Here is a 16,756-nt window from a genome sequence, read left to right as displayed (position 1 = left end):
CCAATAAAACTTGTTCTCCACTGTGTTTTGAGATTCCTCTCACCATGGGAAAAATGGCTTCATACTTTTCCCTTTTATTGACACCCCAGCACCGAAGAGCTTTCTTTCTTGCTAGATGTAATGCTCTCCCCTCTGCCATACTTCTTGGCAGGTTTAACAAGATGACCTACTCTCTTAGATTCTGTCCTTGTGACTATACATCCGTTGAAACAGTCCCTCATCTTTTGCTCCACTGTTTGTTATATAACAGCCCCGTGGCGCAGAGTGGTAAAGCAGCGGTACTGTGATCTGAACTCTCTGCTCACGACCTGAGTTATATCCCAGCGAAAGCTGGTTCAGGTAGCCGGCCCAAGGTTGACTCAGCTTTCCATCCTTCCGAGGTCGGTAAAAGGATGAGTACCCAGCTTGCGGGGGGGGGGCAGAGTGTAAAAGACTGGGGAAAGCAATGGCAAACCACCCCGTAAAAAGTCTGCCATGAAAACGTTGTGAAAGCAACGTCACCCCAGAGTCGGAAACAACTGGTGCTTGCACAGGGGACCTTTCCTTTCCTTCCCTTGTTATATTCACAGCTTCATAACTCACTACTCCATCCCATTTTGGAGCAGTCTGTAGGCTCCTGAGTGGTTACTCCCCAAAAGACACTGAAATAGTAGCCAAGTTCATTTTTCCGGCCACCATGATACGCCAAAGGATTTTAAGAACATAAGAGAAGCCATGTTAGATCAGGCCAATGGCCCCTCCAGTCCAACACTCTGTGTCACATAAGAACATAAGAGAAGCCATGTTGGTTCAGGCCAATGGCCCATCCAGTCCAACACTCTGTGTCACACAGTGGCAAAAAATTATATATATATATATATATATATATATATATATATATATATATATATATATATATATATATATATATATATATATACACACACACACACACACACACACACTCTGTGGCTAATAGCCACTGATGGACCTCTGCTCCATATTTTTATCTAAACCCCTCTTGAAGGTGGCTATGCTTGTGGCCGCCACCACCTCCTGTGGCAGTGAATTCCACATGTTAATCACCCTTTGGGTGAAGAAGTACTTCCTTTGTCTGCTCAGCAATTTCATGGAATGCCCACGAGTTCTTGTATTGTGAGAAAGGGAGAAAAGTACTTCTTTCTCTACTTTCTCCATCCCATGCATTATCTTGTCAACCACTATCATGTCACCCCGCAGTCGACGTTTCTCCAAGCTAAAGAGCCCCAAGCGTTTCAACCTTTCTTCATAGGGAAAGTGTTCCAGCCCTTTAATCATTCTAGTTGCCCTTCTCTGGACTTTCTCCAATGCTATAATATCCTTTTTGAGGTGCGGCGACCAGAACTGCACACAGTACTCCAAATGAGACCGCACCGTCGATTTATACAGGGGCATTATGAGCCCTATTTTGTAGCCATCGTTTTAATTGATAACGATGTTTCTAAATTTTCACTTTTCACTTTTGTATTTTATGGATAATTTTTATTCTGTATAACTGGGTAATCTTTTTATTCTGTATAACTGATTTCTTTTATGCCAATGAAGGCTGATGATGATGGTGGTGGTGGTGATTCTTGCTGCATTGTAGGACAAGCTCAGAACCAAGGAGTGGCGTTTAAAGCACAAGAACCGCTTCTATGAACCAGGGCTGCCAGTCCCCAGTTGGGGAAAAGCACAAACTAGGGGTCTCTGTGTTGAAAATAGTCTGATATAGAAAACCACTAAGAAACATTTTTTTTTTTTTAGTTTTATAAATGCAAACAGTTAATACATACAATTTCAACGTAACGCTCTGTCGCAAGCCAGTGTATGCAATCACACAATCAGCCTTTTTCTCTTTCCACCCTCCAAAACATTAAAGTCCGTAAGACAGCCAATTCATGTGCAAAAATCTTGTCCAAAGGGAGGGATCAGGAAATCTTTACAGCCCCTTCTAGATAATTCAAGACTGTTCTGTTCTGATAATTCAGTTCTGTTCTTCTTCAGTTGTCAGGCTGTTAAACGGAACTATAAATGACAAACTATGAGTAAGAAACAAACCCAAAGGGTGATTAATGTGTGGAATTCACTGCCACAGGAGGTGGCGGCGGCTACAAGCATAGCCAGCTTTAAGAGGGGATTGGATAAAAATATGGAGCAGAGGTCCATCAGTGGCTATTAGCCACATTATATATATATATATATATATATATATATATATATATATTTGTGTGTGTGGTGTGTGTGTGTGTGTGTGTGTATGTATATATATGCACACACACACATATATTGACCACTGTGTGACACAGAGTGTTGGACTGGATGGGCCATTGACCTGATCCAACATGGCTTCTCTTATGTTCTTATGTGACACAGAGTGTTGGACTGGATGGACCATTGGCCAGATCCAACATGGCTTCTCTTATGTTCTTATGTGACACAGAGTGTTGGACTGGATGGGCCATTGGCCTGATCCAACATGGCTTCTCTGATGTTCTTATGTGACACAGAGTGTTGGACTGGAGGGGCCATTGGCCTGATCCAGCATGGCTTCTCTTATGTTCTTATGTGACACAGAGTGTTGGACTGGATGGGCCACTGGCCTGATCCAGCATGGCTTCTCTGATGTTCTTATGTGACACAGAGTGTTGGATTGGATGGGCCATTGACCTGATCCAACATGGCTTCTCTTATGTTCTTCTGTGACACGGAGTGTTGGACTGGATGGGCCACTGGCCTGATCCAACATGGCTTCTCTTATGTTCTTATGTGACACAGAGTGTTGGACTGGATGGGCCACTGGCCTGATCCAGCATGGCTTCTCTGATGTTCTTATGTGACACAGAGTGTTGGACCGGATGGGCCATTGACCTGATCCAACATGGCTTCTCTTACGTTCTTATGTGACACAGAGTGTTGGACTGGATGGGCCACTGGCCTGATCCAACATGACTTCTCTTATGTTCTTATGTGACACAGAGTGTTGGACTGGATGGGCCACTGGCCTGATCCAGCATGGCTTCTCTGATGTTCTTGTGTGACACAGAGTGTTGGACTGGATGGGCCACTGGCCTGATCCAACATGGCTTCTCTTAGGTTCTTATGTGACACAGAGTGTTGGACTGGATGGGCCACTGGCCTGATCCAACATGGCTTCTCTTATGTTCTTAAACGCAACACTTTTCATATCCGTTCTACTACTTTAATGCAATGTAAAAGCCTACTCGCCCTGATTTCAATAACTTTTCATACAGACACGAAGTTCACAGCTTACAACAATGAATCAGTGGGTTCTTGGTTTCAGTTTGGTGCAGTGACTTTTAAAGAACCTGCCTCTGTTAGCTTCACTGAAATGCAATATCTACCTTAAAGAGACTGCATCCTGTAAAAATACAGAGTAATCTATGCCAGGTGGGGGCGGGAGATCCCCTGGTTCGGAGCCCCTCCTGCTGCTTCAGGATTATCAGAAAGCGGGAAGAGGGGATGACCACTGGGTGCTCCATTCTACCCAATGGAGACTGATTCCTTTAGGGTATAGTGGAGAATCAATCTATGGGTGTCTGGGGGGGAGGGCTGTTTTTTGAGGTATAGGCACCAAATTTCCAGCATAACATCCCGTGCTTCTTCTCCAAACACCCCAAATTTCAAAAAGATTGGACCAAGGGGTGCAATTCTGTGAGCCCCAGAAGAAGTTGCCCCTGTCCTTCGTTATTCCCAAATTGGAGGGAAGGCATTTAAAAGGCACGTGGTCCCTTTAAATGTGACAGCCAGAACTTCCATTGAAGTTCAGTCATGCTTGTCACAGCCTTGCTCCTGGCTCCACCCCCAAAGTCTCCTGGCTTTATTCATGGAGGACAAATCAGTGAAACTTCCATGTACAGAAGCAGTGTACATGTGAAAATCAGTAGTGTGGGGCAAACATCAAGGGGTGGGGGAGCTGCTGCCATCATGTCTTGCTTGTGACCTTTCTGGAAGGATCTTTCAGTCCAGCATTGGAAGCACAGGGGACCTTCTTCCTAAGGTAACCATGCCCTTGAGGTTTTCTGACCTTATCGAAGTAAGACACACAGAGAAGGGAAAGCCCGAATCTCCTTGTCTGGTCTATGCCATGACCCAAAAGAAGTCAGGCATAAAAATGTGTCGCAGTAGAGAAGAGTGAGAATCCAGCAGAAGAAGAAGATGGCCATAAATGTATACCCTCCCTCTGAATAAGAGAGTGGCTTACAATCTCTTTTATCTCCTTCCCCCACAACAGACATACCCTGTGAGGTGGGTGGGGCAGCGAGAGCTCCGACAGAAACTGCCCTTTCAAGGACAGCTCTGCAAGAGCTATGGCTGACCCAAGGCCGTTCCAGTCGTTGCAGGCAGAGGAGTGGGGAATCAAACCCAGTTCTCCCAGTTAAGAGTCCGCACACTTAACCACTACACCAAACCGGCACCTTAAAGACTAACAGAAATTTGTGGCAGGGGCTCAGCTTTCGCAAGTCACCAATTCTCACCCCCTGGACTCTCGCTCTTTTCTGCTGCCACAGACAGACCAACGTGGTTGCCCATTTTGATCTATAAAAATGTGTAGGAGAATAGTAGCTCTGTGTGTGGGGGGGAGGGGTGTTTTAACATGGCCCCAATACATATCATGTGCAGTGTTCCCTCTAAGCTGAGTTAGTGTGAGCCGGCTCACAGTTTTTTAGCCTTTGGCTCACACATTTTTGCCTTCGCTCAGGACAAAATGGCCCCAGCGCAAACTGACTGATGCAGCAGCTCACAACTTTAATGCCAGTAGCTCACAAATTTCACTCCCAAGACTCCACAGCTTAGAGGGACCATTGGTGATACGCTTATTCTTCCTTCCATCCCCCCCTTCTAGGATTGGCCGTTTGATGATGGAGCCCCCCCGCCCTCCAAAATCGTTGACGACTGGCTGAATCTGCTGAAGACCAAGTTCTGCGAAGACCCCGGCAGTTGCGTGGCTGTTCATTGCGTGGCTGGCTTGGGACGGTAAGCGGGGGAGGTTCCGGGATCTCCAGGGGAACATATATACATAACATACATATATACACACACACATGCATACATACATGTATGTTTAAATGCATACTGGCTGCATTACAGTTACCCAGATTCTTCAGCGAAAGGCTGGGTTCTGTGACTGCAGATTATGCATTTGCAGAGATGGACCACTGGTTTGATCCAGCAGGGCTCACTTTATGTTATACACGGGTGTCGAACTCATTTGTTGTGAGAGCCGGATCTGAGACAAACGAGACCTTGTCAGGCCGGGCCAGTGTGTACCTAGGACACAAACAAACACAAAAGATTTAAAAAAAAAAAAAACCCTTAAATTAAAACATGCTTAAAACATTAGCGCTCGTCGATCTTAAAGGTGCTTTCTTTGTATTTCTCTCATGGGATCCAGCACCCACCTTGTGAATTTCAATTGGACTATTTCCAAGTTTGGACTTATATCTATTCATTTGGGGATGGGGGGTTTTGGTCCCCCCTGCGGTTTCTGTTACTTTAAAAGTCCTTAGCACCACTGGCCTCTATCAATATTGTATTGTTTATTATGTGTTGTACACAATCCTTGTAATATATTTTTGCAAACTAAGATGGTGTATTACTTGGTGGCTTTGATCAGTCTACTAATTACACCAAGTGCCCTTCAAGCAGCAGAATACAAGGAAGCTTGGCTCAGTAGCTCCTACTGTATGATTGAAAGAGCCTGGCAAAGCAAGCTCTGCATCTGCCCCCCTTCCTCCCCAAGGGAGGAGCCTCAGCCAATGGAGAAAATAGAGGCATTGCTTTGTAGCTCCGGTGCGATTGAACAAGCCTTGCAAAGCAAGCTGTGATGCAGAAGGAAGCAGATGACAGTGAGTTGCTCACAGGACTTATAGGAGCCCTCTGGGGGCCTGATTCAGCCCTTGGGCCACATGTTTGACACCCCTGCATAAGATGTCCTTAGGACAGTCATTCTGGCCTACCTCAAAGCAGAAGAATTGCAGATTTATACCCTGCCCTTCTCTCTGAATCAGAGACTCAGAGCAGCTTACAATTTCCTATATCTTCTCCCCCAGCCGACACCCTGTGAGGTGGGTGGGGCTCAGAGGGCTCTCCCAGCAGCTGCCCTTTCGAGGACAACCTCTGCGGAGCTATGGCTGACCCAAGGCCATTCCAGCAGGTGCAAGTGGAGGAGTGGGGAATCAAACCCGGTTCTCCCAGATAGGAGTCCGCACACTTAACCACTACACCAAACTGGCTCTCCCGTTGTGATGTTAAAAATGAGAGCAGGAGATTCCTGAGGGTGCTCACACTATACAAGAGTCTCCGTACGCGTTCAGCCCTGATAAATATGTTAGAAACATAGAGTTGGAAGAGACCTGCAGGCTTATCTAGTCTAGCCCCCTGCACAGTGCAGGAAATTCACAAATCACACACCCGGTAACCCCTGCTCCGTGTGTAGAAGTTGGGTGGGGGCGGGGAACCTTCAGGATCCCTGGCCAGACTGGCCTGGAGAAAAATCACTGCCTGACCTCAGCTTGTCTCAGTGAAGTCATTTCCCTGGATATGTGTCACGATCCTGAGCCTAGAAAGGCCTACAGGCCCAGGAAAGCCTGCCTAGGAGTTACTGGGGAAAGCCTACATTTCCCAGGATCCCCTCCGTCCCTCTGATTGGGTGGCAAGGTTCTGGAAGGAAACTAGCCCAGAGAGAGGGGTAGGATCTGGGAGGAGAGCATAAAAGGGCCAAACCCAGACAGGCTGTGTTCTTTCCTGGAGAGGCTGCAGGCAGAGAAGGAGGGCTCTCTGGAAAAGGCAGCAGGAAAAGAGCTCTCACCCAAGGGGGAAGTGTGTTGAGTTAAGTATTAGAGAAGGGCGGGGCTTTTTTTGAGCAGGAACGCACAGGAATGCAGTTTCAGGTAGCTTGGTGTCAGGGGAGTGCGGCCTAATATGCAAATGATCCCTGCTGGGCTTTTTCTACAAAAACCCTGTGTGAAACAGTGGTGACATCAGAGGGGTGTGGCCTAAATGCAGATCCTGCTGGGCTTTTCCCACACAAAAAACCCCTGGAGTAGGGACTATATAGCTAAACCAGTCTGGTGTAGAGCCAATTTGATGTAGTGGATAAGTGCGCCGGCTCTTATCTGGGAGAACCGGGCTTGATTCCCCGCTCCTCCACTTGCACCTGCTGGAATGGCCTTGGGTCAGCCATAGCTCTGGCAGGGGTTGTCCTTGAAAGGGCAGCTGCTATAAAAGCACTCTCAGCCCCACCTACCTCACAGGATGTTTGTTGTGTGGGGGGGAAGGTAGAGGAGATTGTGACCGCTCTGAGATTTAGAGTATAGTGTGGGATATAAATCCAAAATCTTCTTCTTCTTCTAAACGAGTCAGGGCTTTTGTTTATTTGCACCAACCTTTACTGTTTCATATTCACTGTAGCACTAAATCTTTGTCACCCACTTATTGTTTTAGAGCGCTAATAACAAACTTCTTTTTGTTGTTATCCTGCCTGGGTTCTCACGTCTCCTTGGTCACGGTTAAGAGGATTTATTAATGAGGAGAGAGAGCCAGTTTGGTGTAGTGGTTGAGTGTGCGGACACTTATCTGGGAGAACCGGGTTTGATTTCCCACTGCTCCACTTGCACCTGGTAGCATGGCCTTGGCAGAGGTTGTCCTTGAAAGGGCAGCTGCTGTGAGAGCCCTCTCCAGCCCCACCCACCTCACAGGGTGTCTGTTGTGGGGGGAGGAGGTAAAGGAGATTGTGAGCCGCTCTGAGACTCTTCGGAGTGGAGGGTGGGATATAAATCAAATATCTTCATCTACCTCACAGGGTGTCCGTTGTGAGGGGGAGGAAGGTAAAGGAGATTGTGAGCCGCTCTGAGACTCTTTGGAGTGGAGGGTGGGATATAAATCCAATATCTTCATCTACCTCACAGGGTGTCTGTTGTGGGGGAGGAAGGGAAAGGAGATTGTGAGCTGCTCTGAGACTCTTCGGAGTGGAGGGCAGGATATAAATCCAATATCTTCCATCTACCTCACAGGGTGTCTGTTGTGGGGGAGGAAGGTAAAGGAGATTGTGAGCCGCTCTGAGACTCTTCGGAGTGGAGGGCGGGATATAAATCCAATATCTTCTTCTTCATCATCATCATCTGAGAAAGCCTGTGTGAACCAGCCTGCAACTTCTGGGTATCGTGGCTTTACTCCACAGTCACAAAATGTGTAGGGAAAATTTGGGCTGCTTGAAAGACGCCCCTCCCCCCCCCCCCCCACACACACATAGTTAGGACTTCTAGATGCTCAAACAAAGAGGATGAACGTCGTTTTTCCATGGGTAGGAGAATTGCCTTCTGGGGTTTCTCTAGACCCATCCTTTTCTTTTTTTAATAGGACAGGCTAGAGCGTTCCCTGCAGGCGCATTTATTGTTCCCTTCCCCTTCTCTTTTCCAGGGCTCCTGTTCTGGTGGCGCTGGCCCTGATCGAGAGCGGGATGAAATACGAAGACGCCATTCAGTTCATTAGACAGTAAGTGCCCGGCACTCCGAGCTACCTGCTGCTAAGACGGAGACAAACAACCGGGTGTTTGCAGAACGGAGAGGCTTGCTCAAGGAGAGGCTTCAGACACGCCAAGCAGAAAATGCTGGTGGCTGCAGAGGAGTCACAGGCAGAGGGCGCCATAGGGGGGGGCTGCGGGGATGAGAGCAAGACGCTGGAGAGGGTGAGGGATGGGCCCCTCTCCCTCCAGTGTGATTTAAATTGCATGTTAGCTCCGATTCTCCTGCTACCTTTCCTGGAGCTCAGTGATCAGCTTCCAATTCCGAAGTTCAAAAGAAGGCTGATTTGTATCTCTGTGCTCCCTCCTCATTTCCCTGCTTTCCTGTGCCCTTCCCCAACCGGGAGCAGCAGGGAACGTACGCGGCTTGTACACGCTGGCTGGGGGAGACACGTCCTGGCCGCCGCCTTTCCTTCCTCCCTCCCCACCCCGAAAGGACTCTAGCTGCCCTTGCAGCCTGTGCCATCTAGGGGCCTCTCCTCCCACCCACCCACTCAAGAACTTACCATTCAGGCTCATGGCAGTGGGAAAAAAGGCAGCACATGGAGCCCCCAGCTCTTGGTGGCCAGACCAAGGGCTGCTGGGAGCAGGGGGTGGAGCTGGCTGCCCACCTACCCACCTGACTTTCGGAATCTGCCCACCCACCCAACTCTGCTCAGAGCGCTTCCGGGGAGAGCTTGCCAGTGCCGCTATCTGCTTCATGTGCTGAGGCAATTGGGGGGAGGAGTCCCAAGGAGGAACCAAGGCTTGGGGAGGGGGCCCGTAAAATCCACAAGGAGGCTGGGGCCTCTGAGCCCCATAGGGCGCCACGGGCCTGACGAGGCCTGGTGCTAGTACAAAGCCAGCAGCTGAAAGCTCCAGGATCCGAGTTCTCTCCTCCCCCTTCTACCCCATACAGTGTTGGCTGCTTATTGATCAGCAGACCGCTCAGTCTTCAAGCTGCAGGTGAAGAATTACGTGTCTGGAACGCACATGAAGCTGCCTTGTACAGAGTCGGGCGCTGATCCATCACAGTCTATATCAGGGGTGGGGAACCTCTGTCCCGAGGGCCGTATGCGGCCCTCGAGGTCACTTGGTGTGGCCCTCGGGGATTGCCGGACCCAACCGAGCCATGTGGCAGCCTCCCTGGGGCCTAGCTGGCCAGCGAGGATCGTGGGGCCCAGCCGCGCTGTGCAGCAGCCTCCCCAGGGCCAGGCAGGGATCACAGGGCCCAGCCGTGCTGTGCAGCAGCCTCCCCAGGGCCAGGCAGGGATGACGGGGCTCAGATGTACTGTGCGGCAGCCTCCCTGGGGCCTGGCCGGCCGGCCAGAATTGCTGCAAGGCCTGGAAAAGTTACTGTCACAGTTCAGTTTGGACTTGATTATCCCAGATGGTGTGGCCTAATATGCTAATGAGTGTGTGACCTAATATGCTAATATTAGGGGATGTGCTCTAATATGCTACTGAGTTCCTTCTGGGCTTTTTTTATAAAAAAGCCCTGGACCTACGCATTTGCCTAGGGCAGCGGGCCGGGTGTGTGTGTGCGCCAGATTAGGCTCTCCCCACGACTTCAAATAGAAAAACAATTATTTGCCTTAATTTTGCCAACCCGAATCGTTCTCCCTTGGCGGAGCACTGTTTTTTAAGTTGATAATTTTTTATGACCCACGAATGATGTTATAAATATCCATATGGCCCTTGGCAGAGAGGTTCCCCACCCCTGGCCTATATTGTCTGCTCAGATCAGATTTATCTGACCGCTACAGGCCAGTCAAAACTTTCTTCCCCGTCTCAGGATTGATAAGGGAGTGTGTCTGAAGCAGCGGATTATGGGGGAAAGGACCAAGCAAGTCTTCCAAATGCTAAGTACCAGGGCTTTTTTTGTAGCAGAAACTCCTTTGCATTTTAGGCCACAGACCTCTGATGTAGCCAATCCTCCTGGAGCTTACAGGGCTGTTAGTACAGAGTCTGCTGTTAGCTCCAGGAGGATTGGCTACATCAGAGGTGTGTGGCCTAATATGCAAAAGAGTTCCTGCTACAAAGGAAGATGATGATGATATTGGGTTCATATTCCACCCTATACTCTGAATCTCAGAGCAGTCACAGTCTCCTTTACCTTCCCCCCCCCCACAACAGACACCCTGTGAAGTGGGTGGGGCTGAGAGGGCTCTCACAGCAGCTGCCCTTTCAAGGACAACTCCTACGAGAGCTGTGGCTAACCCAAGGCCATTCCAGCAGGTGCAAGTGGAGGAGTGGGGAATCAAACCCGGTTCTCCCAGATAGGAGTCCACACACTTAACCGCTACACCAAACTGGCTCTACACCCCAAAACCCCCTGCTAAATACAAATCATAAGGATTTATCTTACGCAATCACCAAACAGGGAAATCTGCACAAGGAAATTACTGGATGAAGTGGGATTAAAAGAGTCCAAAAATAAAGTTACTTGACATTTAAACAGTTGCACAATCAACAGATCTCCTGGTCCAAAAGATCCTTCAGTATTTCTCCCCCATCCCTGGTGTTTAGACATCTGAACTTGGCAAAAGCGTGATTAATGGGCACGAACTGCATTTTTGTAATTCGGTTCGTGTCTGAACCACAAGCCCATACGAACAGGGAGGCTGGTTCATGAACCGACCAAGTTCATATCGGTTTGCAGTCCATTTAAAGTTTAAACCCCTGCATTCTGCCCCCTGCGGCTTTTCTCATGGCTTCTCTTGCATTCTTAATTTTCTCTTAGCAGAATTCTGAATTGCTTATGCTAGATTTTGAGTCCAGTCGCACTTTAGGGGCGAACGAGATTTCTGGGGTGTGAGATTTCAAATTCTGGTTGCTCCTGGGCTCAGATTTACCTGTTCAGCTGCCGATCAACCCGGCCACCCTCTGAAACGCCTTTCATATCGGGGAGTATAAAAGCGGGAGAGGCCTGGCTGCAGTCTGAAGCGGTACAGTTCAGGCAGAGCAGGGGTGGCCCAGCTGTGGCTCAGGAGCCACATGTGGCTCTTTCGCACACATTGCATTGCTCTTGAAGCCCCTAACGCCCCATTGGCCGGCTTGGAGAAGGCATTTCTCTCTTTAAATCACTTCGCCAAGCCAGCCTGCGGCTTGGAGAAGGCATTTAAATTTAAAGTTGCTTGCCTTCCACCTCTCCCTTCTCCACCTATCTCCTCCCTTCTTCCCTCTTTCCCTTCCTTCATTCCTTCCTCCCTTTCTTCTTTCCTTCCTCCCTCCCTTCCTTTCTTCTTTCTTTCCTCCCTCCCTCCCTTCCTTTCTTCTTTCCATCCTCCCTCCCTTCCTCCCTTCCTTCCTTCCTCTTCCTTCCTTCCTTCCTTCCTTCCTTCCTTCCTTCCTTCCTTCCTTCCTTCCTTCCTTCCTTCCTTCCTTCCTTCCTTCCTTCCTCCCTCCCTCCCTCCCTTCCTTCCTTCCTTCCCTCCCTCCCTCCCTCCCTCCCTCCCTCCCTCCTTCCTTCCTTCCTTCCTTCCTTCCTTTCTTTCTTTCTTTCTTTCTTTCTTTCTTTCTTTCTTTCTTCTTTCCTTCCTTCCTCCCTCCCTTCCTTTCTTCTTTCTTCTTTCTTTCCTCCCTCCCTCCCTCCCTCCCTCCCTTCCTTTCTTCTTTCCTTCCTTCCTTCCTTCCTTCCTTCCTTCCTTCCTTCCTTCCTTCCTTCCTTCCTTCCTTCCTTCCTTCCCTCCCTCCCTCCCTCCCTCCTTCCTTCCTTCCTTCCTTCCTTCCTTTCTTTCTTTCTTTCTTTCTTTCCTTCGTTCTTTCCTTCCTCTCTCCCTCCCTTCTTTCTTTCTTCTTTCCTTCCTCTCTCCCTCCATTCCTTCCTTCTTTCTTTCGTCTTTCCTTCCTCTCTCCCTCCCTTTTTTCCTCCCTTCCTTTCTTCTTTCCTTCCTCTCTCCCTCCCTCCCTCCCTCCCTCCCTCCCTCCCTTCCTTCTTTCCTTCCTCTCTCCCTTCCTTTCTTCTTTCCTTCCTCTCTCCCTCTCTCCCTCCCTCCCTTCCTTCCTTCCTGACTTGCAGCTCTCAAACACCTGACATTTATTCTGTGTGGCTCTTACATTAAGCAAGTTTGGTCACCTCTGAGATAGAGGCTAGTTGTTTCATCTGCTGGTGGGGAGAGTTAAGCTGCGGTCCTGTTGTCCCCAGCAACACCTTCTGATTTTCTGTAAGCTCTCTCCTGTAGCAGGTGACAAGAACCGGGTTTTAGCCTCATGTCAGCAGGTCATTTGAGGTTCGAGAAGGACTGAAATGAACCCTGGGATCCAATGAAAACTGACCGGGCAGAATGGCAGAGGATTACGGCCCCATCTGGCTGCCGAGCTCGACTTGGCAAGAACAGCCACTGTTGCTCTTCCTTGGAGCCGATTGCTGTCGCCAGCAGCAGCTCTCTAGTGTTTGCTCTCAGTCCTTCCTCTAATCTCCTTAGTGCGTTCTGCTCAGGCTGCCAACGTGGGGCTTGTTTGGTGTCTGGTGCTCTCAGCTGAGGTCTGCGGGCATTGCAAAGGCCCGGGGGAGTTGGCTGGAAGCACTGGGGCTTCTTCAACCAACCTTGAGGGGGAGGGGGAGGGTCTATGATTTACTGGCAGAGCCTCTGCTTGGCATGACGAAAGTCCCAGGTTCAATTCCCGGCATCTCCAGTTAAAAGGTCCGGCAGCAGATGATGTGAAAGATCTCTCTGCCTGAGACCCTGGAGAACTGGTGCCGGTCTGAGTAGGCAAGCTAGCCTGATCTCATCAGATCTCAGAAGCTAAGTAGAGTTGATCCTAGTTAGTATTTGGCAGGGGTGGAATTCTGGCAGGAGCTCCTTTGCATATTAGGCCACACCCCATGATGTAGCCAATCCTCCAAGAGCTTACAAGGCTCTTTTTTGTAAACTCTTGGAGGGTTGGCTACATCATGGGGGTGTGGCCTAAGATGCAAAGGAGCGCCTGCTAGAATTCCACCCCTGGTATTTGGATAGGAGACCTCCAAGGAAGTCCAGTGTCGCTACACAGAGGGGCTGTGGCTCAGCGGCAGAGCATCTGCTTGGCATGCAGAAGGTCCCAGGTTCGATCCCTGTCATCTTCAGTTAAAAAGAGCAGGCAGGAGGTGATGTGAAAGATCTCTCTGCTGAGACCTTGGAGAGCTGCTGCCAGTCTGAGTAGACAAGACTGACCTTGATGGACCAAGAGTCTGATTCAGTACGAGGTAGCTTCCTGTGCATTCATGAGAAAAGGTGGAGTATAAAGATTTTAACAAGAAAAAAAAAATTAAAACCCACACGTCTCCATCTGAAACCTGGGCACTTGCCCACCCCCACCAGTACTTACACCCCATGACCAGTAGCCTCCCCAGTTTTTCCACCTGAGGACTGTATTTGGGTCTTTTCTGGCACTGGAAGCAGGAAGGGCTGGTATCTGGCTAAGAAAACCTTCAATTATCAAGCAAAGACCCCATCTGAGAGAGGTTTCGTTGCTCAGTAGAAGAGCCCCTGCTTTGCAGGCAGAAGGTCCCAAGTTCAGTCCCCGGCATCTCCAGTTAAAAGGATCAGGTGGTAGGTGATGTGAAAGACCTGGAAAATCCAGGTTAGGGTCCCCGGTATGTCATGGCAGCTCACAGGGTGACCTCGGGCCAGTTTCACACTCTTGGCCTAACCTACCTCAAAGGGCTGTTGTGAGGATAAAACGGAGGCAAGGAGAACGATGTACTGTCGGAACTCTCTGTCTGGGGCAAGTGATGCTCTGGATTCTTGGTGCTTGGGAGGGGCAACGGTGAGGACTTCTTTTGTGCTTGGGAGGGGCAACAGTGGGAGGGCTTCTAGTGTCCCGCCCCGCCCTCCCCCCCGATGGACCTCCCGATGGCACCTGTGTTTTTTGGCCGCTGTGTGACACAGAGTGTTGGACTGGGTGGGCCGTTGGCCTGATCCAACATGGCTTCTCTTATGTTCTTATGGCACCTATCAGTCACAGCATACTGATGGAACTCTGTCTGGGGCAGTGCTGTTCTGTATTCTTGGTGCTTGGAGCGGTGGGGGGGGGGGCAACAGTGGGAGGGCTCCTAGTGTCCTGGCCCCACTGGTGGACCTGCTGATGGCACTTGGGGTTTTTTGGACACAGAGTGTTGGACTGGATGGGCCATTGGCCTGATCCAACATGGCTTCTCTTATGTTCTAATGACATACGCCGCTTTGGGGTCCCCACTGGGGAGAAAGGTGGGGTATAAATAAATAAATAACCACTCCTCCATTTTTTTTTCCCTCCTCAGGAAGCGCCGAGGGGCAATCAACAGCAAGCAGCTGACGTACCTGGAGAAGTACCGGCCGAAGCAGCGGCTCCGTTTCAAGGACCATCAGAACCACAAGAACAAGTGCTGCGTCATGTAACCTCAGTAAAAATACTGCCTCTTGCCAAAACCAAGAACACACACGATGCACACAGACACACATACAGGGAGGGCTGGGCATCGACCTTTTCCCTTGGGGATTTCTTAAGAAGTATTGCTGTATCCATGACTCTTTTTGCAGTCTGGGAAGAAAGACAGCAGAAGACCCGGGCCCCTATTGGAGGCAAGGGGCTTTTCTTTCTCTCTTTCTTCCTCAGATGCTGCCTATAAGCTGATTTCTTGGCAATGACAGGGTAATCCCCCCTTCCCCCCAGTACTCCTCTTTTCTGTTGCTTTCCTAAGGCCCGAGTAGGTGCATCATCAAGCCGGCAGGGAACTATCATCCCCCTGCTGATTTCTTCTTGGTCCAAAACACAGTCTTTTGTGGGCCAAGTATGGTGCAGGCTTTGCATTGCCCAGCCATGCTTTGAGAAGAATGCAACATGCTCCACCACCCACCCGCCCACACCACTACCGGCACCCTTTTTCTTCCCTGCTCCCACCTGGTTACAAGCCGTTCTAAAGGATGGGAAATTGCAAGGAGTAGGTTGACTGGCTGGCACAGGGAATAGCGTTTGGCTGACTTAAGGGGCAGGGAACACTCTTGAGTGTACCTGTTCAGTGTAGCCGAGGGCCCCTGCTGTGACTGTTGAATCTAGCCCATGTTCGGGGGAGGGAGAATGCCTCCAGCCCCCACACCACCCCAAGTTGCATTGAAGTTGGTTGCTTATGCGGGATCTCAGAAAAGGGAAGTGCATGGTTCATAGAACCTGCTGTGCTTTCCATTTGTCTCCCTAGCTGTATGGGTAGGGTATGTATTTCGCAAACAACCTGATTCGAGCTAACGAAATTTCGTATACAACCTTATTTGAGCGAACAAAATTTCATATGCAGCTTTTCATATGCAGCTTTATTCGAGCGAACGAAATTTCATATACCCCTTTATTCGAGCTAACGAAATTTCGTATACAGCCTTATTTGAGCTAACGAAATTTCATATGCAGTTTTATTCGAGCGAACGAAATTTCTGCCCCTACCTCAAAAAGATATCTGAGCTTTGGCTATGCCTTCTAGAAGGGGGGAGGAGAATCGGTAACGAAACCCTTTGTGAACTAATGATAGGGAGGGTTCCAGAATTAATGGAATAAGGCTTGGGACCAGCCAGCTGGGGATAGATCAAGATGGGTAGCCATGTTTGTCTGTAGCAGGAAGAAGAAGAGTCCAGTAGCGCTTCAAAGACTAATCATTTGTGGCACAGTAGGAGGAGGTAAAGAAGAAGATGATGACGATGATATTGGATTTATACCCCGCCCTATACTCTGAATCTCAGAGTCTCAGAGCAGTCACAATCTCCTTTATCTCCTCCTCCCACGACAGACATCCTGTGAGGTGGGTGGTCTGTGAGAACTCTTGCAACAGCTGCCTTTCAAGAACAACTCCTACAAGAGCTATGACTGACCTAAGGGCATTCCAGCAGCTGCAAGTGGAGGAGCGGGAAATCAAACCGGTTCTCCCCAGAGAAGAGTCTGCCACACTTAACCACTACACCAAATGGGCTGTGCTTCACAAAAGCTTCTACCCTGCCACAAATTTGGTTAGTCTTTAAAGCGTGCCATTGGACTCTTGCAGTGACTCACGAAAGCTCATTGCCTGCCACAATTCTGGTCAGTCTTTAAGGTGCTTCTGGACTCCTGCTCTTTTTCTACGGCTTGCTGAGGACAGAGAAACTTCTTGGTGGCAGGCAGGATAAGGGTGGAAACGAGTGGCGGAGGGAGGCAGCCCGTCAGGTTCCCCCATTGATGTCTATAGCATCTAAGCCCATGCTGAGATGGAATTGGGCCACTTCCAGACTTTTCCCGAGGCTGCTGGGAATA

At 49.4% G+C, this 16,756-nt stretch overlaps 1 protein-coding gene across 2 annotated transcripts in view; it reads left to right on the top strand.

Annotated features, from left to right (window-relative positions):
* PTP4A3 (protein tyrosine phosphatase 4A3) overlaps nt 1-14,895 on the top strand; it is a 52,842-nt gene extending 37,947 nt beyond the window's left edge. For both annotated transcript variants that reach the window (XM_060243180.1, XM_060243181.1), the window contains exons 4-6: nt 4,865-4,995; nt 8,440-8,514; nt 14,766-14,895. In XM_060243180.1, coding sequence (XP_060099163.1) covers nt 4,865-4,995; nt 8,440-8,514; nt 14,766-14,883 — 324 coding nt within the window. In that variant the 3' untranslated portion in view covers nt 14,884-14,895. The remainder of the gene's footprint in view (nt 1-4,864; nt 4,996-8,439; nt 8,515-14,765) is intronic.
* The last annotated feature ends 1,861 nt before the right edge of the window (nt 14,896-16,756 follow it).

The sequence above is a fragment of the Heteronotia binoei genome, chromosome 7, assembly GCF_032191835.1.
Source record: "Heteronotia binoei isolate CCM8104 ecotype False Entrance Well chromosome 7, APGP_CSIRO_Hbin_v1, whole genome shotgun sequence".
In the NCBI taxonomy this organism is placed as follows: domain Eukaryota; kingdom Metazoa; phylum Chordata; class Lepidosauria; order Squamata; family Gekkonidae; genus Heteronotia; species Heteronotia binoei.
Note: the sequence above shows the minus strand (reverse complement) of the source record. Positions and strands in the feature narration are given on the sequence as shown.